The 19,718-nt window shown below is 36.3% G+C and overlaps 1 protein-coding gene across 3 annotated transcripts in view; it reads left to right on the top strand.

Moving 5' to 3' along the window:
* LOC110112646 (auxin response factor 12) overlaps window positions 1–19,718 on the top strand; it is a 40,098-nt gene that overhangs the window by 11,995 nt on the left and 8,385 nt on the right. For all 3 annotated transcript variants that reach the window (XM_020844939.2, XM_028700747.1, XM_028700748.1), the window contains 7 exons: window positions 4,269–4,359; window positions 4,464–4,628; window positions 4,722–4,844; window positions 5,086–5,161; window positions 6,637–6,784; window positions 7,729–8,684; window positions 8,818–9,008. In XM_020844939.2, the coding sequence (XP_020700598.1) occupies window positions 4,269–4,359; window positions 4,464–4,628; window positions 4,722–4,844; window positions 5,086–5,161; window positions 6,637–6,784; window positions 7,729–8,684; window positions 8,818–9,008 (1,750 nt within the window). The remainder of the gene's footprint in view (window positions 1–4,268; window positions 4,360–4,463; window positions 4,629–4,721; window positions 4,845–5,085; window positions 5,162–6,636; window positions 6,785–7,728; window positions 8,685–8,817; window positions 9,009–19,718) is intronic.

Here is a 19,718-nt window from a genome sequence, read left to right as displayed (position 1 = left end):
TACCAATGACTATATGCAAAGATTGATAGTTGTTAAGATGGTTATCAATAAATTTGTAGTTTGTAAAATCCTCATCCAACAAAGGAAGCTTGGCCACAAGTAGTTGTTGATTAAATTCTTTGGGGAGTTTAGAGTTCCATAGCGTTTTATCGCTGATAATTTTTTTGTGTCGTAAATGCTATCATGACTTTAAATAAGAAGATTTTGTGATACTAAGGGCTTCATCGCCCCACAATTCCATCATTAGTTGTATGCGTGCACGCATTGTTTTGTGGCGTTGTAATTGTTGTTATGATTTTAAATAAGTAGATTTTGTGATACTAAGAGCATCATCACCACACAATACCATCAATTAGCTAAATGCATTCCAAGATGCAATATCAACTTATCACTTAGATATAAAGTTTCTAACCCCGAGTGGATCTAATCTAGAATGTGGTAACTTAGCTCTTGTGATCCCTAGCATAAAGTATGTTATAGATGGCCGTCGAAAATATCAAAGGTTCATATCATGTTGAAAGCATAAATGAGGTTTTGCATTTGAGGGACATGCCACTTAAAATTTCCAAATGAGCTCTCTACTAAAAACTAGCAACCTAATTGTACCAATTAAATTGTTACAAATTACATTGTTTTTGTATGGGACTCATTTCAGATGCTCGCGATAGGCTCAAGCATTTCTAACCATTGCTTGATTGTTTGACTAGATAATAAACTAATAAAAAAGAAAAAAAAGGAATTTAGTCAATGATATAAGCAAGTTCATCAAGAAAGAAGTTGACAAGCTTATGGAGGCCATAATCATAAAAAAATTCTAACAGAGTAAAAGCCCAAAATAGTCACCCGACTGTTAATAAATGCCCAATTTAGTCCAAAACTTCTATGATGACCCAATATAGTTTCCTGATTATTAGAAATTATCATAATTTGGCTACAAGGCCAAAAGTAAAAGTTAAAGTCAACCGTAATTGTTAACTGTAAGGATATTTTGGGTATTATGGTGTATGTAAGATTATATTATTTTTTTTATATTTTTTGTGATTTATCATATTAAAAGAAATATAAAAATTATAATGGAAGTTTATCAAATAATTTTTTTATTTTAATATGATAAATAATAAAATATATAAAATAATAATATAATCTTACATATACCCTAATACTTAAAATATACTATCATTTAACTATTAGGGTTAACTTTAACGGTTAATTTTGACCTTGCAATCAAATTGAGTCATTTTCAAATAGTCAAGGAGCCTAAATTGGGGCATTATAAAAGTATGAGATTAAATTGGATATTTATTAATTGTCGGGGGACTGTTTTGGCTTTTACTCAATTCTAATATTAGAAGTGAATCTTTAATTCTCTAATGACCCAAAACAACAGTAGCAAGTGGAGGTGATTGACATGGTAGTCCCATGCTTTGCTCCCCTAACGCTCTTTTGGCATCATTAGATTCGAATTGACCTACTTGATGAGAAGAAACTAGCTTTCTAACCAATAAAGACATCTTTTACTGTTAATCTTATTGTTCAGTCTAAAGAATGCATAGACATATCATTGTCTCTTGGACAATGTTTTTTGGTTTTTGAAAGGGAAAAAATTAGAAATATGCGTTAATGATCTCTCTTAGGGAGACTCTTGAGTAACACTTAGCTAGCCTCACAGAATTTTTCTATTTAATAAGGAAGTACAACATGCTTTTTTTTGCTAGCAAGTGCATATTTGGCATAAGCTCTAGCAAGTTTGTTGATTACCCTAAGTGGAATTGAGCCTAACCTTGACAAGTTCAATGTATCTTGAGTATTACCTCTAGTTTGGAATGTTAATGAAAATCAAAATTAGAAGAGATTAGGTGACCTATTTTTTATATTTATAAGATATTCAAGTTCAAAGAGTCTAGAGTTCAGACATTAAAGTACATAGATTTAAGTATTTTTTTAGTCTAAGCTTTTTATTTCTATTCTTTTGATCTAAAGCAAAAGGCCATAAATTGATCAATATTAGCATTGTGTGGTTCATCAAAAACTTGGCTTGTTAATCGGTTTCGATCAGTTATATGCAAATGAATTTTGGGACTTGGTTGAATCGATTGGAGGATTGGTTCACAATTGAACTGATAGGGTCGATATGATTTTTAAAATCATGCCTTGAAGAGAGTTAATTAAGCTAATTGGATTGAAGGGTGATAGAAGTCATTTTCTAGAATGCATGGTGTGCTAATTATGATTACTAATCCTATGTTGTCCGAGCCAAGGAGAGATGTTGCCATTATATCTCAGTACAATATGGCATGATAACTTAATTTTTTTTTTCTAAATTTGTGGTCCTATGGCATTTTATTTGATCTTAGCAAGTGCGTCTCCTATGCAGTTTGAAAAGTTGAGCCTAACCTAGACAATGTCAAAACAATGTTGGAGGTATTTTACTTCGACTAACAAGATTTGTTGATTAATAGGAATGGTGGTTAGTCTCGATCCAAAGAGAAGTTTGTGCCAACCTTGAAAGCCTTGGAGAGTTAACTATAAGCCAAATGTACTTAAGAGTGCAGGAATTCATTTGGAGTCATTTGAGCCAAGGAGGTGTTATTATATTTCAAATTTAGGTAGATGACTAGTAGCTCGGTTCCAGTTCAAGAAATTGGAAAGTAATAATGAGTATTCAACAAAAGAAATACATTAACTTGAATTGAGCCAAATTAACACAATTAGGTTGAAGTTGGTGAAATTTGCCATCAGTGAGGGTGCTTAGGCTAGGGGTATAACTAAATCAAGTTAGCTAGTAAACCGATTCAAGCTCAACATGATAAATCGTTCTAAGCCAAGCTCGGCTGATTAATAAGCCAAACTTGAGTTCATGTGATGCCACTCGTCAGCTCATGAGCTAGCTCGAGTAAAAATATTGATATAAATTCACAAATATTAGAGTTTAAGGGCTTAATAAAAAGTTGTTAAAAAATCTTGCAATTTGAACTCTTTTATCTTGATTGATTGATTTACAATATTTTTTCTTCTTATTTTTCATTTTTTAAAGTCATCTTATTGAAATAACTACTCAACTTAGAATTTTATTTTTTCCATTATAAATGAGCTAGCTAATGATCCAGCTTGGACTCATATTATTGAGATTGAACTCAATTAATTCATGAACTTGCTTCAAATCTATGTCAAGCTTATGTTATGGGTGACTCGAGCTCAACTTGACTCATTTATATTGCTATCTTAATCCTTCTAAGCATAAGATCCAAGTCATAACTAACAAATCCTTTAAGTATTTTCTGCTTAGACAAAACATAAGTAGAATTAGTTGATTGAGTTGGATGAATATGAGCTAAAGTAACGCACGAGCACAAGCTGATGTAGATTGACCAAGAAGAGTAATGGTTCACTCCCATTCTTAATTTCCTATCAACAAGGAAGAGACCACACATCTGTGTCAAGGCTTGGAGGGTCCAACATCAGGCTGTGAGATATATCATATCTTATTGGTTTTTCTATTGATAATCTTATTTTGGGGTCAGCAAAAGTTGCACAAGTACAAGAGTTACCTAGTTGGCTCATGTTAGCGAAGATAACACTCTATTAAGTGTACTACAGCCCCATTCGTAGGCATGTTACCAAACACTAATCCTAAACTTGTAGGAGTTGACAGTTCTATGGGAATTCAATAGCCGGTTTAGCAGTAGAACACAATTTCCAGCCAAGGGCCTTTCACAATCCAGAGGATAGATTTAATTGGTTTTCTCACTTGGATGATTGAAAGAGGACAATTCTTATGTGTTACGGCAGATCATCCACTAACTAGGTTGATGTCGTGCTGTTAGTCAAAGCAATTATCAAAATGGTCATCAAACTCCTTTGGAACATTTTTACTCATTATTATTGCCCTTTCTCCTTGATAATAGACATTGTTCTGTAATTTGCTAGCCTAAAAATGATTAATTCTGTTATGAAAATGGGACTAACTTGAAGTTCGTCTCAGTAGCCACCTGTAGACAAACATACATGTTGAACAAGCTAATAAGATTATACTGAAGATCTTAAAAGAAGAAGGTGAAGTTTCTTAACTGTGAGTTGATGAGTTGACTGTAGTTCTTTGGGCCTACAGGGCAACTCCAACTTTCGCAGGAGAGACTTAAAACTGATATAAATTTAAATAACATAAAGTTATTTATTTTCCATCAAATCATTCATTTTCTATATTTAGTATTTTCTGGAAGGAATTTGTGATGAATCAAAGTTTCTTAACACCTTATTACTCATGCCAGGTCAACCCAAAAGGCATCTCTTAACTACTGGCTGGAGTGTGTTTGTCAGTGCCAAGAGACTTGTTGCTGGGGATTCTGTTCTTTTTATATGGTTTGATACATACTTTTTTCTTTCCCGTCCTTTACAAATGAGTATTTTAATTCTTTTGTGGTTGTGCACTAGACAAACCATCCATCAAAGTTTTCTATTGTTAGGAATGAGAAGAATCAGCTTCTGTTAGGCATCCAACGTGCAAATCGTCCACAAACTGTTATGCCTTCGTCAGTTTTATCAAGTGATAGCATGCACATAGGACTTCTTGCTGCAGCAGCTCATGCTGCTGCTACTAACAGCCGTTTTACTATTTTTTATAATCCAAGGTAGCTTCTGCTTTCATTTGACGTCTTCCATTGGTAAGCACTTGTTCTCTCTATGATACATTCAATGGCGTGTTTCATGCTCAATTCTTGCAGGGCATGCCCATCTGAATTTGTTATCCCGTTATCCAAATATGTTAAAGCTGTATTTCATACTCGTGTATCAATTGGCATGCGCTTTAGAATGCTTTTTGAGACTGAGGAGTCAAGTGTAAGAAGGTAAAAGATTAATAGCTGGTTATAATGGTTTTCTCTCATTGATGATTGCATTTTGTTTATGCTCATGAAATTTAGTGCATTGTTCTTGGTGAAGCACTGTATGAAAGTTTTCTTCCTATCGTTTTTCTGTTTCTATTCATAAAATAAATTGCAACAATATTATGAGTTTTCTCTTCATCTGAGTTTTTGCTGGTTTTTTTTCCTGGCTGATTCTTTATCTTGAGCACCATGTTGAGTCAAGGTACATGGGGACAATAACTGGCACCAGTGATTTGGATCCTCTTCGTTGGCCTAATTCTCATTGGAGATCGGTCAAGGTAATTTATGCACTCCTGATTGTTATCTTTGGTCAATAAGCTTTTCGGCTTTGGCACATTTAATGCACTCACGCATTGTTAGAAATTGTTAATTTTTTTATGATTTTTTTTGTGCATTTGGATTTTAAGTAGGTTTATTAGCAAAGTAGGCATATTTCAGATCCAAAGTTTCTAATGTTGATGTAAATCAAGAACCTGATACTTATCAGACTTCCATCTGATCTTATACATATATGTGCCCATGCTATTACTGATAACATATTATGAATTTCAAGTAGCTAATATCTAAATATAGATCCATGATATTTTAAGTTGTAGATCATTTTTTATCTTCTAATCTTTCACATAATAATGAATCTCAGGTATTTCAAAATTAAGTGCCAAGTGCCAACTGTTGAATGTGAAATTTTAGTTCTAGATACTTTCTATGTACATAATCAACCTACACATCATATATGTAAGTGGTTTATTGTCATTAACGGCTTATGGATGCACCCTTATAGTCTAATGTTGGTTAACTTCCTATTTTTCCTTATTTTATTTGTGAACCTTCGAAGTGGATTATTTTCTTTATTTTTTAATAGTGAGCGTATTATTTATTGGCGTAAATTCTTCTTTGTGGGTGATAATAAGAGATGGTTTCGTCACAGGCTCTCCAAACTTACAGAGTCATGAATGTAGTCAAGGTTTTTCAAAAGAATAGTTTAGATGATATGATGATACTAATAACAATGCTTTACTAGACTTATTTTGTTGCTTTTTTGAAATATTGTTAGATTGTTATTTCAGAACTATTTTTAGCAGTTAGATTTGTTGATAATTTTCCGCGTAATTGGCATGATAATTGGGTTTAATTGATAATGAAAAATTGTCGTTTTCTGTCGAAAGAATTGATCGGTCCATGTAATAGATTTGTAAAACCTGTTACCCAATTGCTTAAATGTTGATTGCTACTTGTTGGGCAAGGTTGTTCTTAGCCGAGGCCCGGATCGATTATAAGAATATAATTAGATTTCTGTTAGAAAGAATTCAGATAAATTGATTTAAGAAGGAAATAATGGAGTAAAGAAACATTGCAGAAAAAAAGAAGAAAAAAAGGGTAAAGAAATTTAGTGCTTATAGCAATTGTGGATCCAGTCAAGAACAAAATCCACTTCAGCCAGTTGTTAACTGAGTTTGGGCCTCTTGGCCAAATGGCTGCCCTATGATTGACAATTGAGATTGCTTGGCTGCATCGGCTTGGTAACATTTACTCAACTATGACTGCCATGAAGCCTCCAACTTTCTTTCAAATTTGGTAGCTTTTAGTGCAGTTGAACTTGTACAGATCATTGTACAAATGGATGATTCTATTATGATTTTTTATTTATTTATGTTGATTATGTTTTCATGTACCCATCTATGCTAGATTTCTTACAAACTAGTCTAAATGTGGTTTTCTGATGAACCAAATTGCTATCACTTTTGAAGTATAGGTCGGTTGGGATGAATCTACAGCTGGTGAGAGACAGCCTAGAGTTTCTCTGTGGGAGATTGAGCCCTTGACAACATTTCCCATGTATCCGTCGGTGTTTCCTCTCAGACTTAAACGGCCTTGGCAACCTGGGTTACCATTTCCTCAGGGTACTTGTCTTGAACCGTTTTTCTATTTTAATTCCATTTCTGCCAGAACCTTCCTCCTGCGTACCACACTCGGACATTCAATTATCTACTAAGTAGAACCAAATTTCTATAACCGTATCTACATGTATAATTAACTATAGCATCTTAGCATGAACTTAACGAAAGTCAATACACAGCTTAAATGAACTATTTTATAGCACATCTTCCGCCTCCCCACCAAGCTTGCAAGGCTGTGGATCACTCCTTTATCTCCCCATTCTTCTTCTTTCACTGCTTTTCTTGTAAGTTTTGCTAAAACATGGCAATTTAATTTGTATAGAAGAAAATTTCCTTAACCATATTTATTTGTGAATTTGATCACTGAAATATATTGTTTACTTGTTATATAGATTTCTAAAAAGTTAGATCTTACATGTTGGCATGAAGTTGTCAACAATCAATTAACCACAGGAATATATTATGTAAATATGCATGTTCCTTTGCATCACCAAGCTTGTATTTGCTATAGCCTGCTCTTCTTGTCTCCATATTATTTGTCCAAATTGGTGTTAGCTTAAATAACCACTAACCAGAAAATAGATAGATCAGTTGGAGGCCACGGAAAACCACTTGAACTTGTTTTTGACTTCCTGCAGGGAATTTAATTATTTCTCCTTTGTTGATTACTGAATTTCAACCTAATTTTGAATTGAGTTAGTTTTCATCTGGTGATTTCTCTCTGCATATTTAGAATTATTTTATTTCTCCTTTTGTGCATTGTCTTTCGGCCTAATGTGACATAGGTGTGCAAATTGCATCTCACTTTCTTCTTGTTTGAAAGCTTAAGTATGACTCTTCACAGTTGTAATAATTAGTTACTTTTTTCAGTTTGAACATTCACTGAATTATGCTTTTCTCCCATTTTGAATTCGATGCATTTATCCATGGTTTTGCTTTTCCATTAGTTTTTGACAACAGAGGAGACGAGAGTGCTGCTCTAATGTGGTTCGGGGAAGTTGCAAGAGAACAAGGTCTTCCTTTGATGAACTTTCAGTCTGGCATGGGTCCATGGATTCAAAGGGTTGAACCGACAATGGTTGGAAATGAGCTTGACCTGTACCAATCTGTGTCTGCTGCAGCTCTTCAGGATAGAAGTGGGGATCTTAAAAAACAACAGTTACTGCAGTACCAGCAACCTTTCCAATTTCACTTCCAGCCTTGCAAGTCTACTTCATTATTGGAGCAACAATTTATCCAACAAACGCTGCCACAGAAAATCTTTAGCCCTCAGTTGCATGTTTCAGAAAACCAGAATGATATGCTCCTGCAGTTACACAATGAGCAGCAGAAGCAACAGCCACAGGCATTTGAGCAGGTTTTCCAAAATCCCACGGAAGATATGCCACATCAACAAACACCTTTGGTTTCTCAGCTGCAACAAACTTTAGGTTTTCCAGACCTAAGCACAGATTACTTAACTGTTACAACACCTAGCTGTTTACAGAGTTTGATAAGCTCTAGTTGCTCTGAAGGCAGTGCTAATGTTATTAACCCCTCTAGACTTAGGGCACCCATGACTCAACATAACCAGCAAATATGGGAACCTAAGATTGGAATATATGAAGCCACGCTGGTGAACTCAGCTTTTTCATCATACCCTGATAAGGGTAGGTCATTGGAAACTGAAAAATGTAGTGCTGGTTCCCACAATGATACGGCATTTGGTGTATCCATTGATTCCCACAATCTTCACCCCAATGCAGCTCTTAATTTGACCACGAGTTCTTTTGTTTCTGATTTACCTGCTGAGCCATATTTGGCTTCATGTTTTCAGAATTCCTTGTATGGGATACCTGATAAAACATCCAGCTTGCTTCAAAATTCAGGAGAGGTTGATCCTCCAAGCAAAACGTTTGTTAAGGTAAAATAATTGGTCTTTTCAAGGACAATGCTTGATATTAAGAATATCAGAAGAGGTCCTTCCATTTTGATAAAAAATAATCAGCAACCTTATTCCATTGATGATTGATGTTAGCATTACCTTAATTTTTCAGGTTTACAAGGCAGGTTCTGTTGGAAGATCACTGGACATCTCTCGGTTCAGCAGCTACAACGAGCTGCGCGAAGAGTTGGCACAGATGTTTGGTGTAGAGGGTAAAATAGAAGACCCTCTTAGATCAGGCTGGCAGCTTGTATTTGTCGACAGGGAGAATGATGTGCTTCTTCTTGGAGACGGACCTTGGGAGTAAGAATATTAATTAAAAAGCAATGTTTTTAGTCCCAGTATTACATACAATGATGGAATTTTGATATTCTAGTTTGCAATAGTTGTATTTCAACATGCACCACTTGAAACTCTGTATCAATGTACTAGATAATTTGGAACCCTTATTAAAGTAGATGTGAGACTTAAAGTTTATTTTCTTCCCTGACTCTATCAGAATGGTGGAAGAAAATCCTCTTATAGTGAAAAAAACAGTCAGTTGTTTATATTTATACTATTAAACTGAGTAAAGTTCTCATTTGGCAATGTATTTTAATGTTGTGTTGTTTTCTTAGGTGCTGTGTTGTATTGTGTTGTTAAGTGAATGATTTTTGGTTAAAATTGTAGTTGCGTTTGTTTTCTATGCCATTTTGACATATTGTTTGGTTAAAATAGTTGTGCATTAATACAGATTAATTAAATGACAAATATAGACATGATTAGTTATTAATAAGTTATATCTATTGTATTTATCTTGAAAATATCTATTGAAATTAATAATCGAACAAGTATTTATCCATGAATAAAATTAAAGTTAGAATACTAATTAAAATTACAGAATGATTTATGCAATAATAATATGAAAATAAATTTTATAACATTCATCCATCAAAATCATCTAACACGATAATTAAAAGAAATTATAAAGGATTTTTGTGGTAATATATTTAACAAATGAACTCGTGCTATGCGAGGTATTGTTTGCATTGACTTAGCCTATTATATATTATTATGTTGAATCTTACAATTTTAATCTTTTTAGTATAACAGCTTAAAAGGTCATGCAACCTAGGGGTGCTCCATTACGAGTACACTTAATTATGAAGTTCCCAAGAGAGTTAAGCCTATTACACAAAAAACCATTTTATATGTTTAGCCCAACCCTTTCTTATATAGCCCACACTATCCATTCCTCTTCTTATGCTGTAGGATTTTTTTTCATTTTGACCCCCTTTTTCTCCTCGAAGCTTGCCATCAGAGTATGTGTGCTCCGAAAATTTAAGCTTTTGAAGCCCCGGCCCATCTGCGTATATTCAAGGAGAGTTTTAACGGATTAGTATCGGTGAAAATGTTTGGAAGGTATTAGATAGAGATAAAATACTAATAGAGATTTCAACCTCTTAGCGAGGACTTCAAGATTTGAGTTTTGGTTTTCTACAGACCCAATCCTCTATAGTTAATTACCCCTCATGATAATGAGAGAGCAATTTTAATTTAGGCTAGTCATTAGATATATACTTAGTACCCGACATAATAACAACAAATTTAAAATTATCACTGCACACTTAAAGCGGATGGCAAGGAAAATGACGATGAATCCGATCAAGATCCCATAATTTCATCTTCCCAAGTCATCATGGTTTATAGTCTACTTAGTCAGAGCCCAGAGGAGGTAGTCGACCCAATCAAATCTAAGGATCCTTGTCGACAATCACAGGTTGCTTCGTGCAAGGGTACCTTGTACATTTGGGGTGATTGATTGCCTCAAAAATGAATTCAATACGACCTTAGTTTACAGAGGGCTTTGTGTTCTATTGATTATATTCTATAAATCATTATTTAATGATAGCTAATCATTAAGGAGTATACGGGCTTATAACCGTGATTCTAATATAGTGGAGTTATTTGATCAAGCCATCAGGTCAGAACGATGTGGTCATAATTGATTGTCACGTGGACTCGTTATGGCCAAGCTAGTGGTTCTTTGTGGAGTCGTCTGGTCAAGCCACTCATTAGAAGACCATTCATAACCGTCTACTGTGTGGAGCCATCTGGCCAAGCTATGAGTGTTGTTTGAGAATGCCTGTATTTAATCAATATTGGGAGGCATTTATTTGGTATATTTTCCTCTAGCTGAGATAAACTTTCAACATGGCTATCATCGGGGGTGAAGTACTTAGTATCTTTGGTTATTTAAATTCTGTCGAATTTGTTTGCCCCCCAACAGAGGATCGTATTTGGTGATTGATACTGTGAGTTACTATTTAAACATTGAGAACCAAGAGCATATATTTTTATGATGAGTTTCATTTAGAGAGCCTTTGAAGGTCCAATTTGAATTTTGAAATAAAATTATTGATAGATGCATTTATTTGATAGATTCCACTCTAGTTGAGATAAAATTTCAACTATCATTGAGGGTGAAGTACTTAGGATCTTTGGTTATTTAATTTATGTCTACTATGTCTGTCCACTAATAGAGGATTAAATTTATTGACTGATATTATGAGTTATTATACTAACGTTGAGAACCGAGAGCTTATATTTTTATGATGAGTTTCATTTAGAGAGCCTTTGAAAACCTAATGTGAATTTTAAAATTAAATGTATTTATTGATTTATGATTTGGCGTTCGTTTGTTGGTCCAAGTTGTGTTAACTTCACTCCTTTCAAGGAGGAGGATCGAACTTGAAATACAATCCTCATAGTATTCTCAGACCTTAGGATTAGAAGTTATATGCGGCGATTAGAGCATGCAATTGATTACTTTTGAAGTAGAATTTTTAATTAACAAGCTTTTAATATTGCACATCATTCTTAGATATTGATGTTTTTAATTTTAGCTCGTTTGTCAAAGCATATGTGAGCATTTAAATTTCCTTCAAATATTATGTATACTTTTCAGTGCATTTTGCATAATGCATTTGCATAATAATCGTCATTTTTGTAGGATGTGCATGATGCATTTGCATTTGCATGATGATGACTCATTTGCACATTGCTTAGGATGCATGTATAATTCATTTGCATGTTGCATAATGCGTTTGCATGTTACATGTATGTTTGCATAATGCATTTGCATGCTAGCTTAATGCATTTGCATGATTGGTATAATGCATTTGCTTGTTGTGTATATATATGCATAATACATTTGTTTATTGTATAACAAGTATGCTTAATACATTTGCATATTGCGTAGTATACGCATAGAGTATTCACAGGGTGATGTAGTGCATGTATATTATGTATTTGAGTGTTGAACAAGCCTACATCTATGTCATCTAGCCTACATCTATGGTTTTCTCTAACATATTGGGTATATGTTTCAACCCTTTGTGGGGTTTAGTAAAAACCTCTTGGAAGGAGACAAAATATAATAAGCAACATTGGATAGTATCAAGCATTAGTTATGAGAACATTCTTAGGTTACTTGAACAAGCATCGATCCCGATTTCTACTGCTTGTATGTCTAATTGTGCAAGTTATTTGAAACATGAGATGACAGTTGGTATAATGATATTTTAAATTTTACTTAATTGGAACACGGGAGGTTGCTACTTCAAAATTGATTAAATCAATCCAAGCTTTAAGAAGGGGTCTACATCGAAGTCTTACATGTATCTATAACTTTAAGAGTCTGCCCTAGGGTAGAGATTGACCATTAATATTGATGATAAAAATTTATTGGTCACATTTGAATAACTATCCAAAATTAGGTGAGATTATTGACTTTATTGAAATTATTTTCTAATCAAGCATAACTTATGGCGAGATCATGCATCTCAATGCAATTTAGGACATGTTGACGCCTTGCTTGTAGTTATAGCCTAAATAGTCTAACCTCGAGATAATGATTGACCATTAGATACTGATGATGAAACTAGTTTTTGTGAACGTGTACAGGAGAGATGCCGTAGATGGACATTGAAACAGAGAAGAAGGAAAATAAAACGGTGTATATTATGTTCACGAGTATTACATACATGTATATATATAAGGACAGAATGTAGTAATGTAAGCCTGCGGTGCAATATATTAAACTAGTATTTATTTGACTGGGTCGTCTGGGTTAACACCCCCTTACAAACGGATGATGGAGAAGCAGAAGTTAGTTTGTGCGTGAGGTGATGAAATCTAGTAATTGGTAGGGCCTTTGTGAAGGTATCAGCGATCTGTTCTTTGGTGGAGATGTGGTGGACTTTGAATTGTTTTATTCTTGATGCATTCCCTGATGAAGTGACAATCGACTTCAATATGCTTGGTGCGAGCATGGAAGACCAAATTTTTTGCCAGAGCAATCGTGGACGTGTTGTTGCAAAATAACTGCATAGGCTGTGTTTGTGGACAGTCGAGTTCATGCAAAAGTTGACGAGTCCAGATGAGATCGACTGCAGTGGCTGCAAGAGCACGGTATTCTGCTTCAGTGGATGATCGTGCGATTGTGTTCTGCTTCTTGACGCTCCACGAGATGGGAGAGGAACCGAGGAAGGTACAGTAGCCTGTCGTTGATTTGCGACCGCGATGATCACCTGCCCTGTCTGAATCTACATATGAAGAAAGAAGTAGTGAGTTTCGGTTTAGTGGTAGTCCGTGACTTAGGGAGCCTTTGATATAACCAAGAATGCGTTTGAGTGCATCAAAGTTAGAGTCGTTTGGTTGATGCATGTATTGGCATGCTTTATTTACTACGTAAGTAATGTCGGGTCATGTTAAAGTGAGATATTGAAGAGATCCGACGATTTGATGATATAAGAGGGGATCAAAAAATAAATTGGAGGTGTCAGGAGTTTTGTGGGACTTAGCTGTTATTGGTGTTGAAGTCAGTTTGCAGTTTTGCATTCCAACACGTTGTAGGATCGTTTGGGGGTACCGACTTTGCTGAAGGAGGAGACCTTCGGTTGTTTGCACTGTTGTTATGCCCAGGAAGTGGGATAGTGTACCGAGATTTCTTGTGTTGAACCGTTGGTGGAGGAAACTGAGGAGATGGTTTATTGAAGCAACATTGTTGCCTGTCACGATTAAGTCGTCAACATATATGAGAAAATACATGTTTATATTAGCTTTATGATAGATTGTAAGAGAGGGATCGGAGTTGCTTGTTCGAAATCCTTGGTTATGCAGAAAGCCGATGAGTGTGGCAAACCATTTTCGCGACGATTGCTTGAGGTCGTAGAGAGCCTTATTTAGTTTGCAAACGTGATTAGGATATGTTTGGTCGCTGAATCCTGGTGGTTGATGCATATAGACCGTTTCTTGGAGTTTGCCATGTAGGAATGCGTTAGATATATCGAGTTGATGGATAGGCCAGTCTCTATGAAGTGCTAGCATAATTAAGATGCAGAATGTTGGGATCTTAGCGACCGGACTGAATGTTTCGGTGTAGTCTAGGCTGAACTCCTGCTTGTATTCGAGAGCCATGAGGCTAGCCTTGTACTTAGAGATGGAGCCGTCGGAGTTGTATTTGGTACGAAACGTCCATTTGCATCCGAGGACGTTTTGGTTTGGTGACGGGGTAACTAGTTCCCAAGTTCCTTGAAATTGAAGAGCTTGAAATTCTTGTGACATGGCTGATCGCCAGTGAGGATGTTTGGAGGCTTGGGTATAGGAGGTTGGGTCTGGCGTGTTGAGTTGGTGGGTGAGATTGAGAATGTGTTTGGGTTTAATAGTGTCGGTTTGTGAGCGAGTGATCATTGGATGTTTGGGAATGGTGGAAGATGTGATTCGAGCAGGTGACGAAACGAGAGGATTATTAGAGGAGTCTTGTGAGTGAGTGTGATGAGTGCGGGCTGGTGATGGGACTCCTGACAGAGGGTGAGATAGGTGATAAGTTAGTAGAAATGGAATTTTGTGTCTGAGATTAAGTTTGAGGCTGGATAAGTGATGAGGGAACTAAGAGGAGCGGAGGTAGGGACGTGTGAGAGGAGGATTGATTGATAGCAGGTTGCGGTTGATGGTAAGGAAAGAGTTGTTCGTTAAAGACGACGTGTCGAGAGGTATAGATTTTGTTGGATGAAGGGTCGAGGCAGAGATAGCCTTTCTTGGAATGGTTATAGCCGACGAACACACACTGTTTGGAGAAAGATTCGAGTTTGGAATGAGTGTAGGGTCGAAGCCACGGATAGCAGAGACATCCAAAGATCTTGAGGTGATCGTAGGTGGGAGATTTGTGGTATAAATACTCGTGTGGGGTTTTGTTTTGTAGTTTTCTCGTTGGTAGAAGATTTATAATGTGGTTCGCGGTGTGCAGAGCATGTACCCACAGAGTATGAGGGGCGCCATAATGAGTTAAAAGACATCGAATGGTCTCTAAGAGGTGTGATTCTTGCGTTCGGCCACGCCATTTTGCGATGGCGTGTGTAAGCACGTGTATTGGTAACACATGCCGGAAATTTTACAAAAGTGCTGAAAGTGTTTGTTAATGTATTCGCCGCCTCCGTTAGTTCTACGTATTTGTATATTGGTGCGGAATTGACATTTAATCATGTTATAATATTCCAAGAATGTAGAAAAAACATCAGATTTTTGAGAAAGAGCATACACCCAGCAATATTTTGTATAATCGTCTGTAAAGGAGACGAAGTAGCGAAAACCTTGTATAGACATTGTCGGGGACAGACCCCATACGTCAGAATGAACAATTTAAAAAGGTGAAGTAGAAGTAGAGGTAGATCTAGGAAATGGTAACCTATGACTTTTTGTGAGATTACAAGTATTACAAAAATTTGTAGTGATATTGGAACTGATAGTTGAGTGCAGACGAGCGAGGCATTGTAGTTTGCGGATACCCGTGTGATCGAGACGACCGTGCTAGAGATTTGGAATTGATTGAACTGAGAGTAGAGCTAACGTCGAGGGCGTTGTGGCGGAGGAAATAGGGTAGAGTACGTTATGACACAGGCCCTGAAGTAAAATCCGTTTGGTCTTCGAATCCTGAATTTGATAACCCCGTGATGAGAAAGAAATGATACAGGAATTATCATGTGATAGTTGATGAACAGATAGCAAATTAAGAACCAATCTGTTTGGCAAGAGGATTCGGTTGGGTTGAACAGAGCTTGCGTAGATTGGGTTTCTTGATAGGTAGTATCATTGCGGTACCAACATTTGAGAGCGGTATGGCCTTGCTTGTTGCATATTTGGCAAATGGTGTTTCGATTGACTTATCTTTTATTGTAGTTAGATGTTTTGGATGTGCGCGTATTGCAATTTGATTGACGACCGCGATGAAAGGAGTTACGACCACATCCACAGCCGCGGGTAGCAGCTAGAGTGACCAGATTGTTTGAAAGATTAAGGGATTGAAGTTCTTTTTGTGTTTCTTGTGCAAGATTCACTTCTTCGCTGCAAAGAAGTGTGTATAGATCATCGAGAGTTATGGGTTGGAGGTTCGTTCAAAAAGTGATTTTAAAAGCCTTGTAGTTCACGAGTAAGCCGTTTAGTGTATACAGGATAATGCCCTCGGGGTCGATTGTGTTTCTGATGGTGGAAATTGCATCAACCTTGGATTTCACGGTGAGCAGATACTGAGACATGGATTGGTCGCCTTTTGAAAGATGATGGATCTCATTCTTTAATTGAATGAGGCGGGATCGGGTTGATGCTTGTAGGCGATGGGCAAGCGTAGCCCAGATTTCAGCGCAGTGAGATAGGGACAGCACGTAGGGTAAGATGGATGGGGTAATGATGGAGAACAGGGCAGCGACAAGATTTTGATCAAGAAAATTCCAGTCGTCGGGAGAAAGAATCGGAGGTATGACCTGATGGTGGAACTGGGTATGAGCCATCAAGAAAGCCTTTAAAACCGTTTTCCGTGAAAATCTTATCGACTTGCGATCTCCATTGCGGGTAGTTGTCGGCGGTGAGCAGGTTTGAGACAAGAGTTTTGAGATTATTGAGAACAAACTTAAGTTGAGGTGGGATATTGATTGAAAGATGAGAGTCGGCTGACTTTGTGGCTGGCGAGGAAGTGGTGGATCCGTCCATGAAAGAACGGAGAAGTAAGAATGCAAGAGGGAGAAGTTGGGAGGGCGAACAGGGAAGAGTAAGCGGGAAAGATTAGAAATGAAACTAAAGAGAGGAGAAAGAACGCTTATCTGTGCTCTGATACCATGTGAACATGTACATGAGAGATACCGCAGACGGATATTGAAACAAAGAAGAAGGAAAATAAAAATGTATATTATGTTCACGGGTATTACATACATGTATATATAAGGACAAAACGTAGTAATGTAAGCTGGCGGTGTAATATATTAAACTAGTATTTATTTGACTTGGTCATCTGGTTAACAGTTTTGACTGTAATAACTAGGAGGAAATTATTGAGTTTGTTAAATTATAATCTGATCAAGAATAATTGTTTGGTGCAAAGCATGAATCTCAGTGCAATTTAGCACTGAACCGTAGGTTTGACTGTAGAAAAGTGTAGAATAGCATGTTAACCCCGAAAAATAGATATTATGAGTGGTATAGTGTCAGTGGACGCTTGATCCAATCAAATAGGAGCCTAAATGACTTTGAACAAGCTTAATCCAGCTAAACCGTGCTAGTTCAATTAGACTAGAGAAGCTAACCTTTCTCCAAATATATTTTGCTTCAACAACAATTGCACAAATAGGGAGGGTTGATTAGTGGCAATAATGTTGTTGCTATCCACCCTAGCCGAGGGGTTGTTGGATCGGCTCTCAAGGTTCATGTGACTATGACTTGTGTGGTGATAATCTTTTATCACATATGCATGCACTCATTATTTTGTCTTCTGTGCTAGAAGTTCTTGATTTCATACCCCATGTGCCTATGATACTGTTATCATTCAGCATGTTGTTTGTCTCAACATGTTTCTTTTGTTGAGGAATCAATCCATATAAAAATGTATGGGCATGTTACATGTTTTTGTAAAATTTATTTAGGAGCTGAAAAAGCATCTCGCTATTGTTCTCACTGATCCAATTGTTGAAACTCTAATCCATCATCTACATCGATTCACTCATGTTGTTGTGGCCTATACTCTAGTATATTTGGATCACTAATCCGAGACATTGTTTGTGGTGATCAATAATTGTCACAGTTAGACCAATTATGCAAGCTAGCTCGGGAACGGGCATTTCAACTAAGATTGACCAAGAGGCATCCATCATCTAATAAGTATTTTATTAAAAGAGGATTGAATCTATATGCATTATTGTGGATAATTATAAAGAATATTCTGAAAGTTACTAAAATAGTTATAAATGGTCTTGTTGTTCATTTAGTGGGGGGATAGATGGAGAGAAATTTTGAAGAACCTTGGAATTTGAAGGAATTTCTGCTCTATTCTTTGAAAATTTTTCAAATATCTACTTGATCAATAAGCATGCGTCAAGCCATTCAGTCTTGCCAAACAATGTATTTCATTCAGTCTTACTAAGGAGTGTTGTTCACTATTTTGCTTATGTTCAACTCCACATCAACAAACTTAAATTGCATCATCTTAAACTAGCATGGTAGTTTGAGCTTTATTTTTTCTAGATGATATCTTGTAGCTTCAACTGTAGTCAGAGGACTAAACTTTTAATTAACCTACTAATAGTAAAAATTGTTTTGAGTGGGCTTGTTTTTTTTTTCCCTTGCAAGTTTTATTTGTAAAACTCTGCCTTTTTCATGTGTGTTCAGAATTTGTAAGCAGTGGTGGAGAATTCATTCAATCTAATGAGTTGATAGAAACATATTTGACACAATAAAGAGCCAACAAGTAGGGGTTACTAGGTAAAGAGAGAAAAGAGAAAATATGGAGTTGGAGAGAGAGAAACTAGTAAGGTTAAAGGAGGTGGCCCAAGATAGGGAGAACCTATATCTATTTTTATAATTAAATATAATATCAATTATTACTAATATTATACCCTTGATAGACTAGGGCTTAAAATATTGAGTCCTACATAAAATGCAAATTCAAAATGACCATGACTTAAGGATTGGTGGTGGTCCAAGATAGAGAAAATGCATGCATGTCAATTTTTAGTAGGGTTGTGAGTCGGCGGGCTCGACCTTTGTGAGCCAAGGTTATCGAGCCGTGTGCTCGAGCTCGAGCTAAAACTTGAGCTCATCTATTAAATGAGCTCGAGCCTGATGAGGCTCAATGGAGAAAAGGGATTCATGTAGCCGACTCCACATAGTGGGATAAAGGCTTGATGTTGAGCTTGATGAGGCTCAATTCGCGAGCTGGCTCATAATAATATAGCTAATAGGATTTATTTTTCCTTGAGCTAATCAGCTAGTGATTTTTTTCCTCTTGGCAAAAGTAACTAGTATTGATGAAAGTAGCCATGATTTGAAAGAACTCATGTTTCAAATTAAAAAAAGCTGTCTTACATTAATGAAGTTTTAAAAAATAAAAAAATGCTGTAGTTGCAGGGTTTCCTAGAAAATAAATAATAAATGATCTTCCTCTTCTCACCTTCTCATGCAACAGCCAAATCGCAAGCTAAAGCCATGAAGTGGCGTTGTGCCTTCGTCTTTGGCTGCATGTGTTTTTTCTCTGACAGCATCATGTGAGGCCTTCTTTGTTTCCTTTTGTCATGAACTCACGAGCCTGTTTTCATTGCTACGAGTTGAGCTCAAGCTCTCCCTTCGAGATCAACTTGAGTTCGCTTGCGATTTGGCCAGCAAGTCCACCTTGATTTAGGCATTGCTTAGGCTCGACTCAACTCGTTTATGTCCCTATTTTTCATAATTCACTGTAATATCACATATTACAAGCAGTAAAGTAAGTCTTTTATAGACACAATGCATAAAATATAGAGTTATAAATCAAAGACAAGTACAAATTGTCCATATCCTAATATATGAAATAAGTAATGACATAACACAAATTAAACTAGAAATAAACTTTAAAGTGTGATGCTCTTGCTAAGGATCAGGTTAAGGAAGCATGAGCAGAAATATGATCTTGCTTTTGCATCATTCGGTAACCTTTTTTTGGACAGTTTAAGACCA

The sequence above is a fragment of the Dendrobium catenatum genome, unplaced genomic scaffold, assembly GCF_001605985.2.
Source record: "Dendrobium catenatum unplaced genomic scaffold, ASM160598v2 fragScaff_scaffold_1586, whole genome shotgun sequence".
Lineage (NCBI taxonomy): Eukaryota > Viridiplantae > Streptophyta > Magnoliopsida > Asparagales > Orchidaceae > Dendrobium > Dendrobium catenatum.
The sequence above is the reverse complement of the archived record's forward strand: the minus strand, read 5'-3'. Positions and strand labels throughout refer to the sequence as shown.